The sequence below is a fragment of the Chiloscyllium punctatum genome, chromosome 6, assembly GCF_047496795.1.
Source record: "Chiloscyllium punctatum isolate Juve2018m chromosome 6, sChiPun1.3, whole genome shotgun sequence".
Classification (NCBI taxonomy): Eukaryota; Metazoa; Chordata; class Chondrichthyes; order Orectolobiformes; family Hemiscylliidae; genus Chiloscyllium; species Chiloscyllium punctatum.
The window spans coordinates 26,921,887-26,949,665 of NC_092744.1; the positions used below are offsets into that span (position 1 = coordinate 26,921,887).

The 27,779-nt window shown below is 40.4% G+C and overlaps 1 protein-coding gene and 1 long non-coding RNA gene across 3 annotated transcripts in view; one reads left to right on the plus strand and one right to left on the minus strand.

The window, feature by feature from the left end:
- The window catches only part of ccdc50a (coiled-coil domain containing 50a), a 101,630-nt gene extending 91,880 nt beyond the window's left edge, over positions 1-9,750 (plus strand). For both annotated transcript variants that reach the window (XM_072572183.1, XM_072572184.1), the window contains 2 exons: positions 5,915-5,994; positions 9,411-9,750. In XM_072572183.1, coding sequence (XP_072428284.1) covers positions 5,915-5,994; positions 9,411-9,430 — 100 coding nt within the window. In that variant the 3' untranslated portion in view covers positions 9,431-9,750. The remainder of the gene's footprint in view (positions 1-5,914; positions 5,995-9,410) is intronic.
- A 5,952-nt stretch (positions 9,751-15,702) lies between these two features.
- Positions 15,703-27,779, minus strand: part of LOC140478797 (uncharacterized) — a 28,748-nt gene continuing 16,671 nt past the window's right edge. The window contains exons 2-4 of the long non-coding RNA XR_011960869.1: positions 26,652-26,793; positions 21,268-21,435; positions 15,703-16,898 (exon numbers count right to left, since the gene is read on the minus strand). This is a non-coding gene — a long non-coding RNA (uncharacterized lncRNA). The remainder of the gene's footprint in view (positions 16,899-21,267; positions 21,436-26,651; positions 26,794-27,779) is intronic.

Here is a 27,779-nt window from a genome sequence, read left to right on the forward strand (position 1 = left end):
AAGCTGAATGAGGTCAGGAACTGATTGGCCCTGGCAGAACCCAAACTGGGCTTCATTGCAGATGTTACTGTTGAGAAAGTAATGCTTGATAGCACCAATGAAGACCATTTCCATCGCTTTACGTTGATAATCAAAAATCGACTGATGGGGCAATAATTGGCCATTTTGCAATTGTCCTGCTTTTTGTGTACAGGACATACCAGGGCAATTTTCCACACTGTAGATGCCTGTGTAACAGTACTGGAACAATTTGGCAATAGGTGTGGCAAGCTTGAGAGCATAAGTCTTCAATGCTACTGCCAGAATTTTGTCAGACTGTGTAGCAAATGCTGTATCCACTACCTGAAATCAATTATTGATATTAAGTGGAGTGAGTCGAGAGTGCAGTGCTGGAAAAGCACAGCAGATCAGGCAGCATCCGAAGAGCAGGAGAATCCTGCTCTCGACTCTAATCTCCAGCATCAGCAGTCCTCACTTTCGCCTATCAAGTGGAGTGATTTGAATTGGCTGAAGACTGGCATCTGTGAGGTTGGGGACCACTGGAGAAGGCAGCGATTGACCAGTCGGCACTTTTGGCTGAAGATTGTTGCGAATGTTGCAGCCTCAACTATTGCACTGGCAGGCTGGTTCTCCCATCATTGAGGGAGGTAACATTGGTAGAACCGCCTCCTCCAGTGAGCTGTTTGACCAACTGGATGTGGCAGGACTGCAGAGCATTGGTCTAATCCGTTGGTTGGGATCACTCAGTTCGGTCTATGGTGTGCTGTTTTGTAACTTTGCCCAACTGACTCCTCACTGTTGGAATGCTTGGTGCTGCTTCTGGCATGCCATCCTGCACTTTTAATCGAACCAGATGTGATTTCCAGCTTTTATGGAAATAGTAGACTGGAATATGCCACAATATGATAAATTGTGGGCCCTGAGGTTGAAGATTGCATTGGTGTATGATTCTGCTATTGATGGCCCATACTGCTTAGCCTTGAGTTGTTAGATATGTTTAAAGTCTGCTCATTTAGTATGATGATAATGCCACACAGCCACGATGTAAGGTATTATCATTGTGAAGGGGGACTTTGTTCCACATGGACTGTGTGGTGGTCATTCTTGCTGATGCTGTACCTGTGGGACCCAGATTTGAGTCCTGGCACGATACATGATGGAATTTGAATTCAATGATAAACAATGTGGAATAAAGTGTGTAATGATGACCATGAATTTATTGTCGATTGTTGGAAAAACCCATCTGGTTCACTGCTGTATTTTAGGGAAGAAAACATTGATCCTTACCTGCTCTGAATTACACTTGGCTCCTGACCCACAGCAATATGTTTGACTCTTAACTGCTCTCTGAGCTGGGCAATAAATGCTGTCCTAGCCAGCGACACCCTCATCCTGTGAATGAATTAAAAATAACTACACTAATCCCACTTTCCAACACTTGGGCTATAGCGTTGAATGTTTTAAAGGTTGTGAGATTTGCCACCTCATCTACCTCCAAGGCAATACATTCAAGATTCCCACTACTCTCTGGGTGAAAACTTCGTCTGGAGGCCCACTGAAGACATTACCTCGTGTGGTGACGAAACCTCTGGAAATGAACCTTCCAGCTCAGCGAGCAAACCTATATCCAGAACCTCAACCTGAGCTACAAATCTTTGCAAAACTAGTGGCATGTTCGGCTATTTCAGAGAGCAGTTGAGATCAACCACATTGCTGTGGGTCTGGAGTTATGTGCAGGCTGGACCAGATAAGGATGGCAGGATTACTTTTCTGGAGGACATTAATGAACCCAGTATGTTTTTCTGACAGTCAAGTCATTTCATGATCATCATTAGACTCTTAATTTTAGTCATTTATTAAGTTCAAATTCCACCATCTGCTGTGACAGGATTCAAACCTGGATCCTTAGAACATTATCTGTGTTTCTGGATCAATAATCTAGCGCTAGACCACTAGATCAACACCTCCCCCACAGTGTCATATTCTTCTTCTGTGTGGTTTTGGTCACTGACATCATCCAGAGTCACTGCTAGGTCATCTATGTTATCCAATCTGTTGGACAGAGACCTATCACCTGATGGAGTCAAGGAAATTTTCCAAAGCACTTCTCTAACTGTCCGGATTTTCAATTTTTTGTCCTTTTTTCTTGCTTTGGAATATATATTCCCAATGCAGGAGATGGACGTTGCCATTAAGTACGACCACCATGATCCATCTCTGCTGACACGTTTGCAACTATGACATCATGACAGCTCTCAATAGAAATCAAAACCATCCAACGTCTCTTTAAAATATTTCTGATGCAAAGAAATTGTCATTCTAGTAGTCTCTGTCAATTCAAACACGTAATGATTTTCACCTGTCCACTATGACGAAAGTGGTTTCATTTGGTAATTGAAAGCAAAATATATTGTGGCTGCCAAATTATTTTGTATTTTGAAGATATGCTGAACAGTCAGGTTGTAAGTATCTGAAGGAAGTTTTTGATGTAATATTTTTTTCACACAACCTGGATCACAGGCCCTTTTCATTACCCATTCTTCCTAGAACTATTTCTCTAAAAATACTTGTGTTTCTTTTGTCTATGAATTTAGTTACATTATTTTATGTGCACAGCACTTTAATGCTGGATGCTCAATAGTAACATTCTGAGTCTGTGCATGTGTGCACAGTATTCCTTCGAGCAAAGGTTTCTTTTTGTAAACAGTCTTTTAGCCTTTTCTAGGAGATTACACAGCTTGGAGGAGGCAGAATTTTATAATTTGTGCATCTGTAATGATCCCCCCCGTCCCCACTTCATTTAAAAACTGGGATGGAAAATCACTGGTCAAAAGGATCTCATACTCTTCAGTGCCATTCTTTTACTCTGTTATTTTGCTGATAATTCTCTTCCCTTGGTCTAATAGTACTTTTCTGTAAATTCCCAATATGCTATGGCCATCATGAACTGTAAATATTGATACAAAGTGCTTGTTCAATGTGTCCTTATTTCCTTACTTTAATTATCACTATTACTGTTTATAATTTTCATGGGCTCAAACTACTCCTTATCACTCTCTTGTTTTTACCTGATATAATTGTTTAAAATATATGTTGTTTATGATATCCTTTACATGCTGCTTTTTCATATTTTTACAGCTGTTACTGTAGTTGCATAATTGCCTTTTTTCTATTATTTTATATCTCTTCTACTTGCTAGGATCTGTGTTGCATTTTGAAGTTGCATGAGTTATCTTTTGCTTTATGTTGTCACATAGCTCTTTAGTCATTCATGGCTACTTTTTTTGGCAAAGCTCTTTGCCCCTCAGGCATATAAACTGGTTTTGTATTGCACTAAATTCTTTGAGAGATTCCCAATACCAAACCTATGCAGCAGCCATTGGGTTGAATTTGAGTGGTAGACCTAACCAACAAAAGCCTTTTCTTTGAATCATTTTGTCTCTCTCCTCCCTCCCTGTCCACCAGCCATTCCTGACAGCCACCACACCTTTAATTTGCAAGAGCACAAATATCTTCTTGTAAAAATGAATATCATAAAAGCTCATCTATCCCAGAACCTATTTAATACCCAATTCACCTGTCAATTCAAACATTCAAAATTAAAACATGATATTGACTGAAAAGTAATAACCATTTGTTATTTACAAAACTGTCAATTTTCACATTGTATGTTATAAGAGTTCTTGTTTATTTCTGGCTGAAACAGTTGTGTGTAATCACTCACCCATACTTGATAAAGGTGCACTGAACATAATATAAAATAAACAAATAATGCCTCTTAATGCTCAATTATCTTTTACACATTGAATTTCTTCTAAATGAAACTTGGTTTGCAGCTTAGAAACTGCAATTAAAATAAAACAGTTGCTGACAGTAGAACTGGACTGCAATTAAAATTTGCTTCATAAGAAGGACCGTTAATGACTGCAATCCTCTTCTCAGCTTCTATGGGGTCATGGAGAAATTGGAACGTGTGCCCTTTTTAAATGGTGGGAAGTGTAATGTTGATTGGTACAGTGGTATAACGAAGTCTTGTAATTATCTTTCTGAGCAAAATACTTTTGCTGCTTTTCTCTCCGACTCCCAATGGCTCGCTTTCTCAGTCATGGAGATTTCACAGCATGGAAAACAGGCCCATCCTGTCCACGCCAGTCACCAAGCACCTATCTACTCAAATGTCATTTTCCAACATTGTATGCTATGGTATTTGAAGTGTTTGCCTGAACACTGCTTACAGGATGTGAGGGATCCTGCTGCTATCAGCCTTTTATGAAGTGAGTTCCAGATATCCCCACTCTCCAGGTGAAACTTTTCTTCCTCAGATCTTCTCTCAAATTCCTACCCTATACCTTAAACGTATAACCCTAGTGATCGATCCCTCGAATAAGTGGAAACGTTTCTTACTATCTGCCTTGTCTATACTCCTCACAATTTTGTACACCTCTGTCAGGTGCTCCTCGAAGCAAAAACCCTGGTCTGTCTAGCCTTTTCATAGCTGAAATGTTCCCAGCGGAGGCAGCATCCTGATGAATCTCCAATGCACTGCATTTTGGACAATCACATCCTTTCTACCGTCTGACAACCAGAACTACACACAGTACTCCAGCTGTGACCTAAATAACTTTTATACAACTCCATTATATCCTCTGTGCTTTTATGTTTAGTGCCTTGACTAAAATAAAGACAAGTATCCCATATGCCACCATAACCACCTCATGGAGCTGCTGTCAGGAATCCATAGACATCACGCTAAGGTCCCCCATTCCTCTGATTCTACCATTCATCTTGTATCCTCCTATCCATTTGTCCTTCCAAAATGCATCACTTCTTTCTTTTCAAGATTAACTTCTTTTTGCAACTGTTCAGCTCATCTGACTAGGCTTGTTCACATTGTCCTGTAGTCCTCTTTATTTATCACACCACCAATTTTCATGTCATCTGTGAACTTGCTGATCATACTTCCTACATTCAAGTAGATTATTAATGTAGACCACAATCAACAAGGGACCAGCACCGAACCCTGTAATATGCCACCGAACGCAAGCTTCCAGTCACAAAGATAATCTTCGACTGTCATCCTCTACTACCTGTCATTAAGTCAACTTTGGATCCAATTTACTAAATTGCCATGAATCCCATGAACTCTTCCCTTCTTGATCAGTCTCCCATGTTGTAACCTTGTCAAAAGCCCTACTGAAGTACATGTAGACTCATCATTACCCTCAGCTGCACACCCCATTACCACCTCAGAAAATTCAATCAAATTTATTAGACATCAGCTCTCGGACAAAGCCATGTAGAATCTCCTTGATTAATTCTTGCCTTTCAAAGGGGAGTTTAAATCTGTCCCTCAAAGTTTTTTTCAAATATTTCCTGACCACTGATGTTAGTCACTGTCCTGTAGTTTCCATATTTACCGTTACAATTATTATTGATCAATACTACCACATTAGCTGTCCTCCAATCCTATGGCAGCTTTTTATTGGCCGGAAAGGATTTTAAAATTAATATCAGAACTCCCTGTAGCCTGCTCCTTTGTCTCCCACCGCAGCCTGTGAGTGTTTCTACTTTCAAGCCCACTACACTCATTGCTACTTTGGTCTCTGGTCAATGGTTGACCCTAGTCTTTCCCTATTTATCTTCTTGTCCCTTAAATACTTTTAATGATCTCTAGGTTTTCCTTTATTCTGCCTGAGCGTGTTTGTTTTTCATGCTCCCTCTTCTTCATCCTCATTTTTTTTTAAGTAAACCTGCGCTTTCTATATTCCTTTAGGGCTTCTAATCTGAGTTGTGATTCTATAGGATCTCAGTTGGATGAAAATGCATTGAAGCAAGAAGTACTGGATGACAATGAAGGGTGATTGACACTTGCCATAATTTAATACATCTTATGCATAATTTTTCTTTCCTGCAGGCCTCCTGCATACCAAGAGGAGTCAACTCCGCAGCGCCCTCCTCGCCCTGCCTCCAGGCCTTCTGAATCATCACAGAAAGGTACAATGCACACAAAGTGCCAAGTCTTTAGCCTAGTGGACAACAAATGCTGGCTTTGGCTGGGATTTTAAAGGAAGATGTTTCACTCTCAAACATCCAGTTTTACTAAATCTGCAGGCTGTGATGTAGGATTGATGTTGCTATACATATAGACACAGCTGTAGTGACCTGCCAAGGGGCAAGTCCTCAGCTCATTTTCCCCATGCTTCATGATCTTATGCTTCCCTCTTCAGCCTTTTGTAGGAGCCTCCCATTTTCAGTTTGAAGCTGCGGAACATCATTATTTCTTTCTCCCTTTTGGTTTACAATACCACATGTGCTGCTATCCAACTCATCTAAATGTGTGGGTTCTTTAAAGTCTAGATTATGTGAGGCTAACCACCTTTTGGTTTAATGACGAGTCTTGTAACAAAATGCTTTTTGTATCTCACTACGTATTTATAGGTTATAAGAATAGACACTGTACATTACTACAAGGACTATGAGGAGTGCCTACCCTTTGTCTGTTTCCCATGAGATCCTGCTTTCTTCTCCTGTTCAGTTCTCATTACATCATAGGGTGGTGTTTTTTGCACACAGATGTTGACCCTTTCAAATTCATGTATGATATACATCCATTGAATCATCCTTCACTCAACTCCTTCAGCAAGTTCTCATGTCTTAAGAATATTACCGATTCAAACTTGTTGTCTTTTGTGATAATTCATGAATAATCTTTCCTGTTCCATCATCTGCAGCCACATTTTAGAACTCTCACTAAGTTCTCTACATCCTTGTTTGAGGCTGAAAGTCTGCTATTCTATAGGACGTATTGAGATACATATTTTGAAATGCTAAATGTAGGGAATTTTCAGCCCTGGTTCTATCTCCAGCTTCATAAGTATTAATAATAAAAGTATATGAGAGGAATTATTCTACGTTGCTTCTTCAGGGGACCAGATTACTTCACTACACTTCACTGAATGGAATTTCAGCAAAGCAGGAGAACTATCTTTATATTGGGTTTGACCTGGGTAAGACCAAATATGAGGGACTTTCAAAGTGCACTGACATCCTAAGAAACAAAGCCGATTTGGTCAATACTACAGAGGAGGCAGACATTTGTCCCATGAAGGGGCGGCACAGTGGCCCAGTGGTTAGCACTGCTACCTCACAGAGCCAGGGACCTGGGTTCGATTCCTACCTCTGGTGACTTGCCTGTGTGGAGTTTGCACATCCTCCCTGTGTCTGCGTGGGTTTCTTCTGGGTGCTCCAGTTTCCTATCACAATCCAATGATGTGCAGGTCAGGTGAATTGGCCATGCTAAATTGCCCGTAGTGTTAGGTGCATTAGTCAAGGGTAAATGTAGTGGGTTGGGTTACTCTTTGGAGGGTTGGTGTGGACTTGTTGGGCCAAATAGCCTGTTTCCACACTATAGGGAATCTAATCTACGTCTGTACCAACTTTTTGGAGCCATTCACTCAGTCCTCTTCACACCTTTCTTCCTGTAGCTCTGCAAGTTTATCGCCCTCTGGTTGCCATCTTATTTCCTTTCAAAATTATACTGCATCTGCTTCCACTACCTTTAGCAGTTATTTTTTGCACCCCACATGTAGCAATGAGATTGTGACCTAAAGCTCTGTTAGTGATAGTGACAATAGACAATAGACAATAGATGCAGGAGTAGGCCATTCTGCCCTTCGAGCCTGCACCGCCATTCAATATGATCATGGCTGATCATTCCTAATCAGTATCCTGTTCCAGCCTTATCTACATACCCCTTGACTCCACTATCTTTAAGAGCTCTATCCAATTCTTTCTTAAAAGAATCCAGAGACTGGGCCTCCACTGCCCTCTGGGGCAGAGCATTCCACACAGCCACCACTCTCTGGGTGAAGTAGTTTCTCCTCATCTCTGTCCTAAATGGTCTACCCCGTATTTTTAAGTTGTGTCCTCTGGTTCGGCACTCCCCCATCAACGGAAATATGTTCCCTCCTGCCAGAGTGTCCAGTCCTTTCATAAGCCTTTATGTTTCAATCAGATCCCCTCTCAGTCTTCTAAACTCAAGGGTATACAAGCCCAGTCGCTTCAGTCTTTCCGTGTAAGGCAATCCTGCCATTCCAGGAATTGACCTCGTGAACCTACGCTGCACTCCCTCAATAGCCAGAATGTCTTTCCTCAAATTTGGAGACCAGAACTGTACACAGTACTCCAGGTGTGGTCTCACCAGGGCCCTGTACAGCTGCAGAAGCACCTCTTTGCTTCTATACTCAATCCCTCTTGTTATGAAGGCCAGCATGCTATTAGCCTTCTTCACGACCTGCTGTACCTGCATGCTTGCCTTCATTGACTGGTGGACAAGAACACCCAGATCTCTCTGAACAGCCCCTTTACCTAATTTGATACCATTGAGGTAGTAATCTGCCTTCCTGTTCTTGCCACCAAAGTGGATAACCAGACATTTATCCACATTAAACTGCATCTGCCATGCATCTGCCCACTCACCTAACTTGTCCAGGTCACCCTGTAATCCCCTAACATCCTCATCACATTTCACCCTACCACCTAGCTTTGTGTCATAGTGAGAGTAGGATGGTATCATTCTCAAGTGTGTGCTGCAGAATCTTTGTTGTTCCAATTTGTACATGTATTGTATCAGAGACAGCTTTTATAATTCATGAGTATTGCTCCATTTTGGGTAGCTCAAAAAGGAATTGCAGAATGATGAGGTCACAGCACTTTTCAATACCTTTTGAGATACCTGACCTAGAAATTAGGCCTGATGGAATTAAAATACTTTTTTGCTTTCTGGCCATGGTTTTGGGGGAAGATTGTGGCACCTTCAGGAAATGGATCCAAGCTAAATTCAAGACTATTTGGCCATGATATTACTAGGATATTAACCAAACATACATGGAGGTTGAGGACTATCGCTGAACTGTACCTCAACTCCATTGATTTGCCATTGCTGTATATGTCAAGTTATACTTATCCAATTACATATCAAAGTTTTTAAAATGTCAGTCATTTACAGTCATGTTCAGATTTCCACAAAACTTGGAAGAAAAGTGGTTTCTACTTTCACTTCTGAATGGCTTGAGTCTAATTTTAAGATTATGTCTCCCTTTTTTCTGGACTGTGCCACCAGAGAGAATAGTTTCCCTGTATCAACTCAATTGAATCATTCAATCATCTTGAGCACTTTGATTAGATCACCCAATGGTAATCTTCTAAACTCAAGGGAATACAAACCTAACCTCGGCAACATGTAGCCAAATTTTACCTTTGGTTACTGTGGTATTATACTGCTGAAGGCTATTGTATATCCCCTTCATGGTAAATATATCTTTCCTGAGATGAATGCCGTACCTCAAACCAGACTCTGATCAAGGTTCAATGCCATGTTTCTCATTATTAATTGGAGTTTGTTTGTTCAGTTTCTTATTACAGACAGTGACTGAAAGAGTGAAGCAGTTCTGAAATGAAGAGGATCAAAGTTTCATCTGTTTCTGTTCTGTGTGGATTAGGCTGAAAGTTACTGAAAGAGTTTCACCCAATACTTCTCTCTGACCTGTTTACACGGGGAAAAGAACTACTAGATGTTTTCATGTTTGGCAGCAGATTTAGTGTGAGCTACGTATCAGCGCCAACCTGATCTTGTTTGGGAGTGTAAAATCTTTATTGTTGAGCCTGTTGCACAATAACCCAAGGGATGGTGATTTTAAAATGTTAAGTTGTATTAACTTTTTATTATAAATATATTTGTTTTTAACTCAGGCTTCCACTGTGTATTCTAAACAGCCATGCTCAGCAGATTGAATCACTTGCAGTTGCAGCAAAACTTTAATCGTATGATCGAATTTTGTGATTCTTCTCTTATTGTCTCTTCTTTGACCTTTCCTGGTTCTCGTCAAGTTAAGGTTGTTTGAGTTCCGGTGGCCACAAAATTTGTTGGATAAATACAATTTGTGTTAAAGTACAATTAATAATTTGTTATTGGTGGGATCCAGAGAATTACTTGTGGTTAGGGAAGGGCAAGTAATGGTGAAACAAACCAGGTTCCACCAAGCACACTTCATAGCACAAGAACTTGCAGGTGTTTGGGAAAACTCCTGCATACATGTCTTTTCCATTTTAACAGATCTTGAACTTACTTTCAAGCTAATTTGCTACAGTCTATCTCTGCTCCTCTCTCCAGGAAAGCGTATGATAGTCTTGAAATCTATAAGTATTTTCATTTTCACATATCTAAATATTAAAATTCTGTCTCTGCAGGCTCTTTCTGTTAACAGTTTTCCATATGAATTCTTGTGTCCACATTTAAAATAAAAATTGCCCGTGTCAATTTGTCATGCTGGAATACACCCTCTCACCATAGGAGACATTACAGCACCACATAGGAGTTTCTTCTGACAACATAAAAATAGGAACTGAATAATATTGACTAAATATGGAACTGAATCACATCTTCGTGCCATGTTATTGCTCTGTTTTACCTGTTCTTGATCTCAACTCCTTCCATTCAATGACTGCTGAATCTGCAAAACAAAAATCATTTTTCGAAACAAATTTTGATCGTGGATTTGCAACTCTTTCTGGAAGTGTGATTCTACTGATCACTCTAATATGTAACATCTTGGCTAATTGAAAGAATTCTATTTTTCAGTTGAATTTTCAAGAAGAACCATATTTCATAAGTTGCAATTTTCAGTCCTTGTTAGAAGGGTGTTTGTTTTCAGCAGGTATGGTTGCTGCAGGATCATGGAGATCAGCTTGAGATTAACAGTGTGTGTGAAAAACACCAGTGAGTGATTCATGACTGCCTCTCTGTTGTTGCCTGCCTATCTATAATTGCAGGTATATCTTGACAACACTGTAATGTTTTGAGGAAAACCACACTTAATCCTAGTTGTTCTCCAACTCCAGCCCTCCCAACCACTTCTCCAACCCCACCAAGAACTCCTCGTCCCCCTCTTTACCTAACCCTCCTTTTAAATGCTGCATAAATGATCAATTAACTGTGTTTGCTTAGGTGTGTAGGAACAGCTTAACGGCTTTCTTTTGTGACATGTTTGTGGATCATGTTTGTAAGTTGATTGGATTTCACAGGATCCAGTGTTGTGTCTCTCAGAATGAAGGTGCTACTCTCCCCAGCCAGTGCTGCATGCTGTGTATGTGTGTGTCAAGGTAATGTAAGTCACTGCTGCATGTCTGTGTTTATGCTGCTTATGCTTCATGTATGTTGAGCAGCAGGGGTGAGCAGAAGTCTGAGACTGTGCCAACCTGCGAGGCCAGAAAACTTTTTGATGAGTTAATGAAGCAGAATGTCATATTTTTAACTCAAAATCTTTTAAACTAATGCTTGGTAAAAGAGAAAAAAATCCTGTTAAGTAATGAGAGTTGATAAATGTAGTGAAGGCTGGCCGTCTGCAAAGAAAATCAGTGTCTTAGTATCTAGCAGAGACAGTCTGTATAACAACATTCAGTACTCTATTCTTCACTGTTTTTCTGATGCCAAACTCCCAAAGTGCATTGGTTCTTATGAAACATATTGTACTTGCCAGACCAATGGTATATTCTTGTTCACTCTTCCCCAAGTTGGTGGCAGTATATCTCCCAGATACCCCAAGAATGCAAGTTTCTCCCTCTTTGGGGAAGATGCACAAGCAGAGGTGACTTGTACTAGAACAGCATCCAATGAAGAATGCATCAAGTCTATGATGACCTTCAGGAATGTAGTGTTATACCATTGCACATGCATTCATTCATTGACATAGGACATTTACTTACCAAGTTTTATTCCCCTCGAAAAGTAAGTTACTCTGAGTGCTTAACTGTCCACAGTGCACTGAAGTAGTGCAACAGAAGCCCATGGGGGAAGTTGTCTCTTGATCTGTCTTCCTCAATATTCACAATAGCATTTGGAAATGATCCCAAGGTTTTTGTACTTTGTGGATCAATCTTTGGCAGGCCTCAGCCCATGTCTGGTACTAAAAGCTTAAACATCAGGGTCATATGAGTGGGCTGCAATAGACAACTTGTCACAACTGGCCGCCTTCTGCAATATAAGGAACCCTTGATTCAAATTTGCTGCTAGTCCAGTCTGTGACCAAATCTGAGAGTACAGATTTGAACTGACCGTGAAGGAGACCACCATCCCTCATGATCCTTTCTTCCACTGATACTATGCTCTGCAACTCTACCTGCCATTGTATTGTCTTGTTGGGATCTGTGTCAACATCCTTGTGTGTTCCGTAATGCTGTCCTTAGATCTTTTCCTGCACCTTTCTTACTGTCCTCCCATGAGTCTGTGCTTCCCTCGTACCATCCCTCTGGGGTGTCTATACCATGGCCATACTCTTGTTCCATCATAGGACCTATTCAAATACTATTCCTTCCACCCTATTGGAGTCTGTACATTTCATCCCTATTCTGTGTGAACTTGTCCATTGCTGCCCCCTTGTCTGGAATTGTCAGGTTTCTCTATCTAATGCTTATCTGAACCTCAAATCCACAGTGTCTACTTAGAAGCTTGCATTTTTTAATTGGTAATGTTTCTCCTATTCTCATTTTTAAGAAATGCTTTGTTTTAGGTGGCACTGTGCTACACGTGTTGTCCTTGTATTCAATAACAACACCATGCCAGATTTCTGCCTAGCACCAAGCTCCCTGCCATCTCATTCTTATAGTCAATCTCCAGTAGACAAGTGCTTCCATTGTCAGTCACTTATTTGCTGTTCAAAGTGTGACTGTTTATAGAAAAGTGCACAGATTATTGTGTCAGCAATAATTCTCAGAGCAATACAAATCTGCCTTATCTCTTAGAAAGAAACATCAAAGTAGCCAGGTTTAAAATGCTTCAAAAAATTAAGTGAAACTTTAAACTTTTTGCACTAACAATTTCTGGAGTTTCCAGTGACGGTAAATCTTGACTTCCTCTGTTTAATGATTTTTAAACCTAAATATCACAGGTAATTGCTCTCGCAGCCCACTGTCTCACTTACCATCTTAATTCATGATTCATGAAGATAGACTGAACATATTCCAAAGATTTTTTGCTTTTAGTAGTTAGAATTTTTTTTTTAGAAATTAGCATGATTTAAAAATCACCTCATTGCCTCATATGAAGAGAGTGTCATTCTCACTGAGTTCAGTTGATGATTTGACAGAATTAAGCTTGCCAGGATAATAGGTTTCCTGCAGTAAAGAACACTAGCAGGTTCCTGTTATGATCCGGAAGTCTTCTGGTCACTTACTAAGACCAGTTATTTTTATTTAAAATTCTCAAACTGCCAGAATGGAATCTGAATGTATACTCTCTGAATTACTCATACAGGATGTGAAGTACCAGTCCCGTCCAACAACTACTACATCAACATATCCAGTGCTAGATTGCTCTTTGTGGCAGCATCTCCTGCAATTGTATCACAAATAGCAGGTAGTTTTTCAGGCTTTATAATCTTGCACTCTATGGCGGCTTCTCAATCCCTCCAATTCTTTGTTCCTTTCATCGTTCTTTCCATCCACCCTGTTTCCTCGCTCTTGCCCTATCATGTTTAAGATTGCATCACAAAGATAAGTAGGGGCAGCATGGGGGCTTAGTGGTTAGCACTGCTGCCTCACAGTGCCAGAGATGTGAGTTCAATTCCACCCTCTGGCGATTGTCTGTGTGGAGTTTGCACATTCTCCCCATGTCTGTGTGAGTTTTCTCTGGGTGCTCTGATTTCTTCCCACAATCCAAAGGTGTGCAGGTCAGGTGAATTGACTATGCTAAATTGCCCATACTGTAGGGATGTGAAGGTTAGGTGCAATAGTCAGGGGTAAATGTAGAATGATGGAGAATGGGTGCCCATACCGTAGGGATGTGAAGGTTAGGTGCAATAGTCAGGGGTAAATGTAGAATGATGGAGAATGGGTTTTGTGGGATACTGTTCGGAAGGTTGATGTGGACTTGGGCTGAAAGGCCTATTTCCACACTGTAGGGATTCTTAAAAAAAGAAGAAAAAGTAGGTTGTGAAGAGGAAATGAGACTACAAAGAGAGTGAGTTCAGTGAATGGGCAAATTAATTATAATGTGGGAAAATGTGAAATTGTCCATTTGGACAAGACGAATAAGAAAAATTGTGTTATCCAAACAATGGGAATTTGCAGAGCTGTGAGACTCAAAAGGATTTGAGTGTCCTCTTGTATGAATCGCTGACAGAATGCTTATACAGGGAGCTCCTGATTTATGAATGATCCCATGTATGGTTTTAGTTTTAAAGACCCAGCATATGGACACTTTCTCTTATGAATACCTGCTTTATATTGTCGAACGTGTATTCCGACTTACAAATGGACTCGAGAGTGGAACCTGTTCATAACGCGGGGGAGCTTCCTGGATACTAAATTAGGAAAGCTAAGATAATGTTGTTTAGTGTAAGTGGGGTTGAATACAAAACTAGGGAGGTAATGTTTCAGTTATACAGGGAACTGATTAAAAAATATCGAAACTAGGAACAGAAACAGGCTATTCAGCCCTTCAAGTCTGCTCCACCATTCAGTATGATCATGGCTAATCCTTTATCTCATTGTAAATTCTCATTTTCTCCTCTAACCCCTTGATAATTTTAATGTCCATTAATGAGACCATGTCTCAACTGCTTTGTACAACTGTTTTCTACTTAAGGAAGGACGTTATATGTTGAAAACAGTTCAGTAAAGACTTACTAAACTTATACTTACTCAAGTGGTTAATACTGCTGCCTCACATGGCTAGGGACCCAAGTTCAGTTCAAGCCTTGGATGACTGTTTGTGTGGAATTTGCATGTTCTCCCCATGTCTGTGCTCTGGTTTGATCCCACAGTTCAAAGGTGTGGATTAGGTGGATTGGCCATGCCATGTTGTCCATTGTGTCCAGGAAAGTGCAGACTGGATTAGCAATGGTGATTACAGGGTTATGGTGTCTGGGTAGGGGTCCACGTGGGATGCATTTTAGAGGGTCAGTGCAAACTCAATGGGCTGAATGGCCTGTTTCCACACTAGGAATTCTATGATATGGGTGAGTTGTCTTCTGAATAAAATTTAAACAAGCCAGACTTATATTTGCTGAAATCTAGAAGAGTAGGAAATGACTTTATTGAAACATGTAAGAGGGTCTTGACAGAGTGGATGTGAAGAGAATCTGGAACTAGGGGTCACTGTTTAAAAGTTAAGGCCATTTAAAATGGTGCGAAGGAAATTTGTTTCTCAGTCATGAATTCTTGGAACTATCTTGCTCAAAAAGCAGTCATGAAGAGTCTCTGAATATTTCATAAGGAAAAAGTAAATTCTTAGTAAACAAAGGAATGAAGTTGTCCGGGGTAGGCAGGAACAATAAATTAACAAGAACAGCAATGATCTTATCGAATGGTGGTGCAGTCTCGAGGATCCAAGTGTCCTACCTGTATTCCTACTTTGTGTTTGTATCTCTGACCTATAAAGTGCTCTAGGACATATTTGTGTAATTGAGGAGCACTGCAGAAAGGTGTGTTTTTGATTTGTGCTCTGGATTGAAAACTATTGCAATCTTGAGTATTTCTGCCTGAATTACTCCACGATGAGGGATTTCTCTGTGTGGATTTCAAAGCAACTTCATTGCACTTTAGTATTTTAGCCTTATGCGTTTTAAAGAGAACATAGTCCACACTTGGCTCGCGTGCCTCTTTTATCTATGAAGGGATAGGATGTAAATTATTTTGCAAAATAAATTCATCAATAAAGAAGCAATTTATTCTGGTCTTCCAGGGAAGAATAAATGTCCTTTAAAGTTGGTATACAATTGGGTTTACAATGTGTTTCAGTGACAATTAGTGAAAGGACTTAGAACCATCTTCTGTTTCCAGATTGTACACTTTGGCTGTGTTTGAGTCTCTCATGATGTGCTTCAGAATGCCCACAATTTGGAAGCTAAGCTAATGTGAAACAGATCAACATTCTCGATAGGCAAAACTTTTCTCATACATGAATCTCCAAATGCAAGCCATATTTTGCCAGGGTAAAACAAAGAACTGCAGATGCTGGAGATCTGAAACAATAACAGAAATTGCTGGAGAAATTCAGCAGGTCGGGTAGCATCTGTGTGGGGGTGGGTGGGTGGGAGGGTGGAGAATCAGAGTTAATGCTTTGAGTCCAGTGATTTTTTTTTAATCAAATGTCAGCAATTTCTGTTATTGCTACATTTTGCCAGGGTTAGGTTTGAAGCAAATGTTAAGCTCATCCCCAACAAATTGTTTGTGGGGATACTTTTTCCCCAAATGGTGAATGCTAGGAACAGTCAACCATTGGGTTGAAACTCAAAGACACTATCAACTGAATGTTTTGTTGATGCCACCTTAAGATTCAGAAGATGCACAGATTGCAGGAGGCAAGGGAGACAGAGGGAAGTAAGGGAATCTCCAGGGTACAGAGTAAAATTGACTAATTGAGGTTTTTCCTCAGCCAGTGTTGAACACCACGTCAGTATTTGGACAATTGAGTCCACCTTGCTATGTTAACAGTATTATTTGTCCTTTGTCTGCTCACCCCAGCTCGGTAAATATATTCCAGATATGACCAAATATTCAATAGATAGCAGCATTTATTTGCCACATTTTTATTTTATACTATTATTCTGTCAACTACCCAAATTAAGTCACATCTTCTGCCTTGCGGTGTATTCTTATGTATTTCAAAGTTATTGACTTAAGGAGCTGCTTTTGCTAATGTCATCCAGATTATTTTTATAAATTCTTTTTAATTATGTTTATAATTATTGCTTCTGACAATAAATCAATAAGATGCTGCTTAAAGACGTTCTGTTGACTGATGGTCTGCATTCTTCAGCATTTCCTTCAAAGTGTTCTTCACTTTAACCTTTTAAGCCTCAGTCATCTGCCATACTGAGGGGGGGTTGTGGACTGGTGACCTTGATTATACAATAAAAAAGAAAATAAAGTTTTTACATGTTTAACCATTCCTGGGCATTTCACGGCAAGTAACTATGTTGAAGTGTGGTCACTGTTGCAATGTAGAAAGCTCATTAATCAATTTACTCTCAAGTTCCCACAGACAGTAATGGTATAATGACGAGATCAGTTTTAGTGATATTGGTTAAGTGGTAAATTTTGGTCAAGACAGGGAGAACTCTAAGACTATCTATTTATCAAGCTTGTCCGCATACTCCCAATGCCTTGCACACAATGAATAAGCTCCACTGTCCCCTGCTGCAGTTTTGGACTCTCATGGGAGAGAAAAAATAAATTGCAAAACCCCAGATCACTTAAATGTCTGAAAAACAGATTTCCAATAAGGAAGATAACTTCAGCTTCTGTTTCCAAGTCTCTCTTAACTGCGGTTCTCTTCCTTGATAGTATCCCAGGGGAATTTTCAATACTATTCACTCTCAGTACTGGCTCTTCTATAACTAGAGCTCCAATACACTCTCTGAACAATATTTTATGCAAAATTACTATTTCTTCATTGAAATTTCTTCATTTAAAATTCATCATTTTTAAAAATCTTATTGGTGATGTGAATTACTGGCTTTTATGTCCATGCCCAAATGTAGCATTCCTCAACTTCTACCTTCAATTCACTACTTCACTCCTGACCTTTGGCCTCCTGGAGCAAAGAGTATGGATGATGGCCAAGTTGTGGGTTTGCTCCTGGCTTGACCCAGGTAAGGATACTGGCAGCAGGGTGGACACCTGAGGAAGCACTGGAAGGGAGGTCATCGGTTTGTTATCTTTTTTCATCAATGTTATCCACATTCAGGTTGACCCTGGAGAGGGAACAGTTAGGTGGATTAACCACGCTAAATAGACTTTTAGTGTCCAGACTAGCCATGGTAAATGGGAGGTTATGGGGATAGGGTGGGATGCTGGTTAGAGGATTGGTGCAGACATCACAGTAGGATTTCCATGATCCACTGGAATTCACACAAGTGCACGTAGAATCCTTACAGTGTGGACGCCGGCCATTTGGCCCATCAAGTTTACACTGACTCTGAAAGACATCCCACCCACACCCTACCCTATTACCATGTAACCCTGCATTTCCCATGGCCAGTCCACCTACACTACATATTGGACTGTGGGAGGAAACTGGAATGCCCCGGGGAAACCCAAGTAAACACAGGGAAAATGTACAAACTCCACACAGACAGTCGCCTGAGGGAGGCATCAAACCTGGGTCCCTGGTGCTGTGAGGTCGCAGTGCTAACCACTGAGCCATCATGGCATTGATGCTGGGACTAATTATCTTGTTCCCTTTTTGTTGAGTTATTAAAGAACCAGTGCTTTTAAAAAAAACTGAGCAAAAGGAGATCTTAAACCACTAGTTGGTTCTTTAAAGTGACCATACAGTGTTAGGGAGCAGTTCTGTGTTCACTGCATTTGGTGTGGGATTGGAGTCCCATCTTGGCCCAGACTATTTGAGATAGCAGCTGCCCTTTCCTAAAGGGCATTAATTAACCAGTTGTTTTTTAATCACAGTTTCATTGGTCACTTTTACTGATCCCAGCTTTCTTAAAAATTATTTTAAGGATTTGAATGTACATTCTCTGGATTACAATCACTAACCAATAAAACCTGTAAAATATAGTTATTAAACCCAAATCTTTCTTGTGCTTTCTTTGTGCCTTTATCCATTTATATCTTCCAGGATTTGTTTGAATCTCTGGATCACCTTCACACTTACACCTCCTGTTGTCACCTGTTTCTTCCAAATCCTCGTTTTTCCTCTCCAAATATATTACCTTCATGTTAAATCGAATCTGATGCTGAATTGCCCACTCTATTGATCATTGAGGTCCTTAAATTCCCTTTGAAGATTTACCCTCAGAGGGATGCTTATTAGCCTTTGCTTCCTAATGGAAGATGAATACTGTCTCTGACATCATTACTTGGAAGGCTGGGATGCATTGGCCTTTTACAGAATGCAATGTTCTCTTGGCACTGAGTCTCAGTCGAGTTAGGATGTGTTCACTCCACCCAAAACAATGACTGAAATCCCTGAATACCACCTCAGGCACTGATTCAGGTGAGGCAGACAATCCAGACAAATTTCCAGAAATAACAACCTTGATCCTCTGCAATTTTATCTCACCAATTTCCTTCAATTACTAAACAATTTGTGAAATTGGTTAATTTCAAGTGTGATAGTTTGTTAATTGAATTGTTTACTGTTACAGCTTTTATTTCTACTTGTTAGATTTCATAAATGCATGAGGATGGTTAGAAATAACCTTTTCATGTTTAATTAAAAGACCATCATATCTGCCTCATCCATGTTTGATTGGATGAAGACAGTTAATTGGCTGGTGTGATTTGTGAACCTAAAGGATGCTTTAACTTGCTCCTGTCTCACACCTGATTACTGACTAATGACATCAGGTGAAATGTACATGAGGTAACAGGATCAGGCTTGCGGTTACTTACCTAGATTGATAGTTAAATAAGTAATCAAAAGATGATCGACAACCATAGTACCTTTTGAGGGTCTATGTGGTAAAATCAGTTCATGCACATCATGGAGAAATTGAATGTTTTTCTTCAGCCCTTTACGGGAGAAACTGGGATGAAAATGAAAGCTTCGTGAAGGAATAATTAATTTTCCCATAGTAATAGGGTAAGATACCATTACATGGAATAACTTCAATGGATTAATCATAGTTCTTTCAATATGGAGGTCATTTTCCCTTAACTGGAGAGAATATAAAGTCAGTCTTGTTCTTCTTTGTATTGTGCTGAATTCTAGTGACCTCCTAAATTCTTGTAGTTTGTACAAGCTTTTGAACAGTTTTTTAAAAATCATTTGCAGCAACTTCTATGGTGTCTTAAGTGAAATATTTCAAGGTGTTCCACAAGAATGTTTATGAAGATCTAGTGAAAGCATCTCTTGAAAGAGGATGAAGAGGCAGAAATATTTAGAGGAATTTCAGAGCTTTGGGCCCAGACAGCTAAAATTGCAATGATTAAAGTCAGATGTACAAGAGGCTAGATTCAAGAGCTGTCAGGCTGAAAGAGATTAGAGCCAGAGTGTAAAGGCCATGGAGGGACTTTTTAAAAAATCCTTTTGTTTCAATTCATTCATGGGATGAAGGGTCCACTGGCTAGGCCAACATTTATTGCCCATCCATTCTTGCCCAGAGGGTAATTAAGAGTCAATCTTATTGCTGTGGGTCAGGGGTCACATGTAGGCTAGATCAGGTGAGGATGGCAGTTTCCTTCCCTAAAGGGCCCCCAGACAGGTCATTCCGACAATCAAAAATGAATTCACAGTCATCATGAGACTCCTGATTCTAGATTTTTATTGAATTCACATTTCACCATGGTGGGATTAGAGTCCGGAACCCCAGATTGTTACCTGGATCTCTGTATTAATAGTTTAGCAATAATAACTATTGAGACATTGTGAGAGCTGTGGATATGAATGCTCTTATAATCACAGCACTGCTTCTTCTGTTTTAGTTTTGTTGCAGACAGGCTACTGCCAAAGCTGGATTTTCCACATTGTCATTAATGAAAACAAATCAAGCATGAATAATAGCAACCATTAATCCATACATTCTGAATAGTCAGCACTGAAAAATAACTTTCACATCCAACAGAAACTGCCTGACTTGACAGTTTTTTTCAGTATCTTCTGTTTTATAACATTGAGCATAACATGTGTGCTTCAAATGTGTAAGATGGAGTCAGAGTTTTTACTTGCATGAAAGAGGTCCTTCAGTCCATCATGTCCATGCTGATAATGAAACATCCATCTATTTTCAACTCATTTTTCCAGCACTTGGCTCGTAACCTTGTATGCTGGGGCATTTTAAATATTCATCTAAATCCCACGGTTCTTGATGGTTCCTGCCTCTACCACCTTTTTAGGTAGTGAGTTCCAGATACCCACAACCCTCTGGGTGAAACATTGTTCTCCACAAATCCTCTCCAAAGCAGCTGCTCCCTTCCCTTAAAATAGTCCCTCCTGGTTATTGATCACCCTGCTCCTCCCTCCCTCTATACCCCTCTGATTGTACTGCTCAATCAGATTCCCTTGCAGCCTTCCTTACTCTAATGCATATCTAAGTCTGTCTTCATAACTGAATTGGTGTACCCCTGGCTGCATCCTGGTGACTCTTTGTATCTTCTAGTGCAATCATATCCTATGGAGATCAGAAATGCACACAATTAATCCAGCTATGACCTAATTCATGTTGCATACAGCTCCATTATAACTTCTGTGTTCTTTTATTCAATGCTTTGACTAATAAAGGCCAGTAATTCATATGCCACATTAAGTACCTTAAAGAATCTATGGATGTGAACACCAAGGTGTCCTTGATCCTCTGTACTTCCCAGAGTCCTATAATTCAATGTGTAGTCCCTTGTCTTGTTAGTCCTCCCAAAAGATATTACTTCTCTCTTTCCAGGATTAACTTCTATTGCCACTATTCAGCCATCTATATGGTCCTGTAGGAGAGAAGTTCATGTAATCTCTGAACTTACTGATCATACCACCTACATTCATCACTAGATCATTAATTTATATATAATGGCTCTAAACCCAATTCGACACAACTGGACACAGGCTTTCAAGTCAAAAACACCCCTCGACCATCACCCCCTCCTCCTTGCCATTACACCAATTGCAGTGATACAGTTTGCCAAATTGGCCTGAATTTAATGGGTTCATAGTTTCCTAACCAATCTACTCTGCTATAACCTTGTCAGAAGCCTTATTGAAAAACCGTGTGGACTACACTAACTGCACTCACCACAACCACACACTCAGACATCTCATTGAAAAATTCAGTCAAGTTTGATCCACCGTTATTTCAGTGAGACCCAAATTACAGATCTGGAATCTGGTTTATGCCAGTTGAGGTAAGGACAGCAGTTCATTTGCTGAAGATGGTATTATGACCCAGTTTTTTTTTAAAAACAATGATCAATATCATTATGAATGAGTGTACCTTTTTATTAAGGTGTACTAATTGAATGTATTTGTCACTGGGATCCTCCCTACCCACTGTCCTGGCAGGTTGTGAAATTGTCTGGCTAGGGCTCTTGTCTACTAAGATTAACATTGTGTTACTATCCAGCAAGTGAGCAAATCAAATAATAAATAAATAGACAATATATGCTCAATGACAACTTTGAAGGGAGCACAAAAGCAGAGGAATCTCAGGGTTCACATGCCTGATTCTCTAAAGGTGGTTAAGGTGGCTTATGGGATCATTGGGCTTATAAACAGAAGCTTTGAGTATATAAACAAGTAAGTGATGCTACACCTTGTTGTGAAGGGGTACTGTACCTTTGAGAGGCACACACAGTCCTGGAGAATTTACAAAATGTAACATTTGGTCCAGCAGTACCTGGGTTGCTATGAGACAAAAGCCAATTCAAATTCAGCCAGTTTAAATTAAGACCCAAGATACTAAACTCCAATCAAGTTTGAATTTGGTATTTTGACAATATTAAAACCAATGAAGTGATCTGATGCTTTGGGGTATAAATATTAAACAAATTGAACAGTTGGAAGAGAACTACCAAGCCACCAACACATGCAGACTATCTGCAGAATAGCTCTCTTAAAAGGTACCTTTATCTATCAACAACCTGTAAAACAGAAAATCTAAGAAGAAGAAAAGACGACAGAGGAAGATACAAAGAAAAGATTCGACAGCTGGCTGTTTTTAAAACTTGAATTATTTTGTAAGTTGTAAGGGTTTTACTGGACCAGTATTAAAGAAAAAGTAAAAGATAGGTTAGAGAAAGGAGTTGTAAATAGTTGTTAATTATTCTGTTTGACCTTTTAAAAAAAAGTTGTTAATTTTTACTTTAAATGGTGACCTTTGGGATAGTTCGTGGCCTCAAATTGTCAGATTACCACATGGAGTAAATATTTTCTGTGTTGCTGGTTTAAATTAACAGGAGGGGTTTACCCTGTGTTGAAACAACGTTGACAAATCATTGGTCAAACCACATTTAGGGTATTGTATTCCAATCTGGGCACCTTATTTAATGAAGGATTTTAAAGCTCTGGGCACATTTAAAAGAATTTACTAGAATGATACTAGAAATGACAGATTTTAAATACAAAAAGGTTAGAGAAATTGGGCTTCAATTCATTGAAAACAGATGATTAACAGGTAACCTTAATGAGGTGTTCAAAATTATGAACAATTTTGATACAGTAAAGGATATTCTTTTTCTGTAAATTGGTAGCTAAAGGTCATAATTTCAAGATTGTCAGCGAGAGTCAGGAGTGAGATGAGGAGAAACTTCTTCACACAGGAGTTGTTCGGATTTGGAATTAGCTGCTTGGAAGAGAAGTATAGCCATATTCTGTAGGAAGTTTCAAAAGAGTGTTGGATATATATTTAAAAGTGATGAGTTTTATAAGCAAGAGAGATAGGGCTAGAGAATGGGACTGACTGGGTTGTTCTTTCAGAAGCTGGTACAGACATGAATTGAATGGCCTTCTGTCCTGTAAAATTCCATGATTCTAATTACTACAAATTTTTGGAAAAAAAATCACCAGTACTGGGGTCCATGCAATTGTATCAATGCCAAGAGGTTTAAAAAAAGGTGAGAAGCCCTGAGTTTGAAAGAAGAAAATAAAGAGGAGTTGAGAGGGAGGCAGAGGTGGGGTTGGTGAGTAATCAGCATAATTAATGGAGACATCCATGCAGATGCAAAATCTCCCCATTCCTCCAAGTAGATGATCCATCTTAGCCTTGTTCAATAGTCCCCAGCATCACCGATTCCAGTCTTCAACCAATTCAATTCCTGCCAGACAATCTAGGAAATGGTTGAAGGCTCTGGATACTGCATAGGACATGGACCCTGACAACAGTCCGGCAATAGCATTGAAGACTTTTGCTCCAGAGCTTGCCACTCCCCCAGCTAAACTGTTCTAGTACCATAACTGCACTGGCATCTACCTGTCAATGTGGAAAATTGCCCAGGTTTGTCCTATACACAAAAAGGTACGACAAATCCAACTGGCCAATAACTGCTCTATCAGTACAGTGACAAAGGTGTCAATCACAGTGCTATCAAGCAGCACCTACACAGCAATAATCCTGTTCCATCAGGACCACTCAGCTCATGACCTCATTACAGTCTTGGTGCAAACATGGGCAAAAGCTGAATTCCACAGGTGGGATGACAGTGACTGTCTTTGAAATCAAGGCCACAGTCAACTAAGTGTGGCAGCACAGAGACCTAGCAAAATTAGAATCAATGAGTACTGGGAACAACTCTCTGCTTGCTGGAGTCATGACTGGCACAAAGGAAGATGGTTGTGGTTGATGGAGGTCAGTCATCTCAGTTCCAGGGCATCTCTGCAGGAGTTCCTCAGGGTAGTATCTTGGACCCAACCATCTTCAGCTACTTCATCAACAACCTTTTTTTTCCCCCCCATTATAAAGTTAGAAGTGTGGAATCTTGCTAATGATTCCAGTATGTCAGCACATTTCTGATTCCTCGGATACAGATACAGTCCATATTCAAATGCAACAAGATCTGGGTAATATCCACATATGGGCTGAAAAATGGCATGTACTATTTGCACCATACAAATGCCAGGCGATGACCATCTTCACTTGGAGACAATCTAACCACTGCCCCTTGACATTCAATTGTGTTGCTATCACTGAACTCCCCACCACCACCACCAACCAACATCTTTGGGGTTACCATTGACTAGTCATATGAATACAATGGCTATATGAGCAGGTCAGAGACAAGGAATCCTGCAGTGAATAACTTAAGTGTCTCTACCCAAAGTCTGTCCACCATCAGGAGTGTGAAGGAATGCTCCCCACTTGCCTGGATGAGTGCAGTTCCAACAAAATTCAAGAACTTTGGCACCATCCTGGTGAAAGCAGCAAGCTTGAATGACACCATCTCTACAAGCATCCACTCCCTTCACCAGTGCTCATTCCCGGGAATGTATACTATCTACAAGGTGCACTGCAAAAATTCACCCAAGGTCCTTAGGCAACACCTTAAAGTCCACAACAACTTTAATCCAGAAAGGCAAGAGTAGTAGATACATGGGAACACCATCCAACTTGCAAGCTCCCTTCCAACCACTCACTATCCTAACTTGGAAATGTATCACCATTCCCTCAGTGTCACTGGGCCAAGGATATTGTGCACCACCTGACAGCATATCGACTGCATCAGTTCAAGAAGGCAGCTCAACTGTCACCTTTCAAGGACGACTAAGGACAGGCAATAAATGCTGGCCTGCCAGCAATGCCCACGTTCCATGATTGAATTAAAAACAAAACTAATGTATCATTTTTAATTGTTTCCTTTTTTTCTGTCCTTCCCATTCTGCTAGTTTATTTCTTTGACTGATTACTTTGATTGAAGAAGACGGTCATGATGCCGGTGCTAAAAAAAGGTCCCTTCTCTCATGTCCCTTATTTCCCTTTAGTAATATGTTATATATATTTTCATACCCTTAACTACTAAGAGGAATCATTGTTACAGTTCACTGCAGGTGAGATGGTGGCACAGTGGTACTGGATCTAAGCCTAACCAAAACTCTGGAGACATGTGTTTAAATTGCTCCATGGCACCTGGTGGAATTTAAATCAATGATTAAAGCTGCAATTGAAGGCTGGTGTTGATGATAGTGACTATGAAACAATCATTGACTTTTCTGAAAGCCTATCTGGTTCGTTGGTATCCTTTAGGGAATGAAACTTGTTGTTCTTACCTTCTGGGGTCTACATGTGGCTCTTAACTACACTCTGGCCACTTAAATCAAGGAGTGTTAGGCTGGACAACGCTGGTCTTGCCAATGACACCAAAATCCTATAAAAGAATAAATCCTGTCTACCAGTTATCAGATCAAACACTTAGAGGAATTCAGTTCCTTTTCAGCTCTGGAGGCATAAAGACACATTCTCACAGACAGCCTCATCTACACTGAGAATTATTCTCAGATACACTAACATACTCAATTACACAGACATACACGTACAGAGACATAGTCACATCAAACTGATACAGCTACACACCAATACCAAGACACAGACAGTCACACTGATACAAACACAGACAAGCTGCACACAGTTACATATACACAGTCACACCAGTGGCTCATGGACTTGGATTCTTGGCAAACTGAAACAGTCATGCTCTCTGCCATTAAGTGACGTTCTTGTTAAATTACGGTTCGGAGATGCCGGTGTTGGACTGGGGTGTACAAAGTTAAAAATCACAACACCAGGTTTGGAAGCACACTAGCTTTCGAAGCGACGCTCCTTCACCAGTGACAATCACCTGATGAAGAAGCGTCGCTCCGAAAGCTAGTGCTTCCAATTAAACCTGTTGGACTAAAACCTGTTGGACTAAAATCTGGTGTTGTGAGATTTTTAACTTTGTTAAATTACAACAGACTGAATTTAGAGATTTTCCAATCACTTGGTTCAAACGTTGAAATGGCCAGAGAGCGAGACAGAACGAAACTTTCCATACCAAGTGAAATTCTGCACATTCCTGGGAAAGGTTAAATTTACTCTCGGAACAAATGGTCACCTGGAATAGTAAACACGGTTAGTCAGGTTTTGTGGTCCCGGGATTACAGACTCAGAACTGCCTCCAACTTTATCTCCAATCCTGGCTGCACTTGTCCGGTCTATACCTGCAACGCAGAGACTTACCTGTGCAGCCGGTCAGGAAGGCGGCTAGAGCCTTCTCTTTCACTGTCTCCCCTTTCTGAGTGTGTGCCTCAGTGCCTTCCCCTCTCCCTCACCACCTCCTGACATCGGCGCTGCAATCTGACAGAGACTCGAGGGCGGAAACCTGTTTAAGAAAGATACTCAAATCGATTTCATTTTCGTTCTGAAAAAAAACCATAACTCGAGTAAATCAACAGGTCAAACTAGTTGGTGACGGAGGGGGTGTTGTGAAACTGACACCTGATGTGGAGAACATTCCGGACACTTTCAGGGAGAGGCTGAGGTTCCCCGTAAACTTTTCGAAGCCACCCACATGTTTGAGAACCCGTGACCTCATGAACATCTTCAAAATTACAACCCTATCAACATATAGCTAATAAATCAGATCCTAAAGAGGCGGATAAAAACAGGAATCCAACTGCCACCAACAACAGCCAGCTGGAAAATTGCCCAGCTGCTGATGGAAGAATTGCATTCATGTAGCGCCTTTTATCACCTCACGACATAATTGACAAACAATGGAGTATTTTCAAATTTAAAGCGAAGACAGAAGTTGCTGGAGAAGCGCAGCAGGTCTGGCAGCATCTGTGAATAGGAATAAACTCGCGTTTTGCGTCTGCATGGGCTCTTATTCTGCAGAAAAGTCACGTTGGACTTGAGAACTTTCTAACACTTTCTAACTCCAGACCTGCTGAGCTGCTTTAAATAAAATTCGAAATAACTGCAGATGCTATACCTCAGAAACAAGAATAGAAGTTGCTGGAAAATCTCAGCAGGTCTGGCAACAGCTGTGAGCAGAAGTCAAGAGTAACCCACCCAGACCCATTCCGCCACCCTATTACTCCCCATTTACTCCTGACTAATGCACCTAACCTACACATCCTAATACACTGTGGACAATTTGGCATGGCCAATTCACCTAACCTGCGCATTTTTGGAGTGTGGGAGGAAACTGAAGCACCCGGAGAAAACCCACGCAGACATAGGGGGAGTGTGCAAACTCCACACAGTCACCCAAGGCTGGCATCAAACCCAGGTCCCTGGCACTGTGGGGCACCAGTGCTAACCACTGAGCCATTCTGTCAGGGTCTCAAACCTCCCTTAGAATTC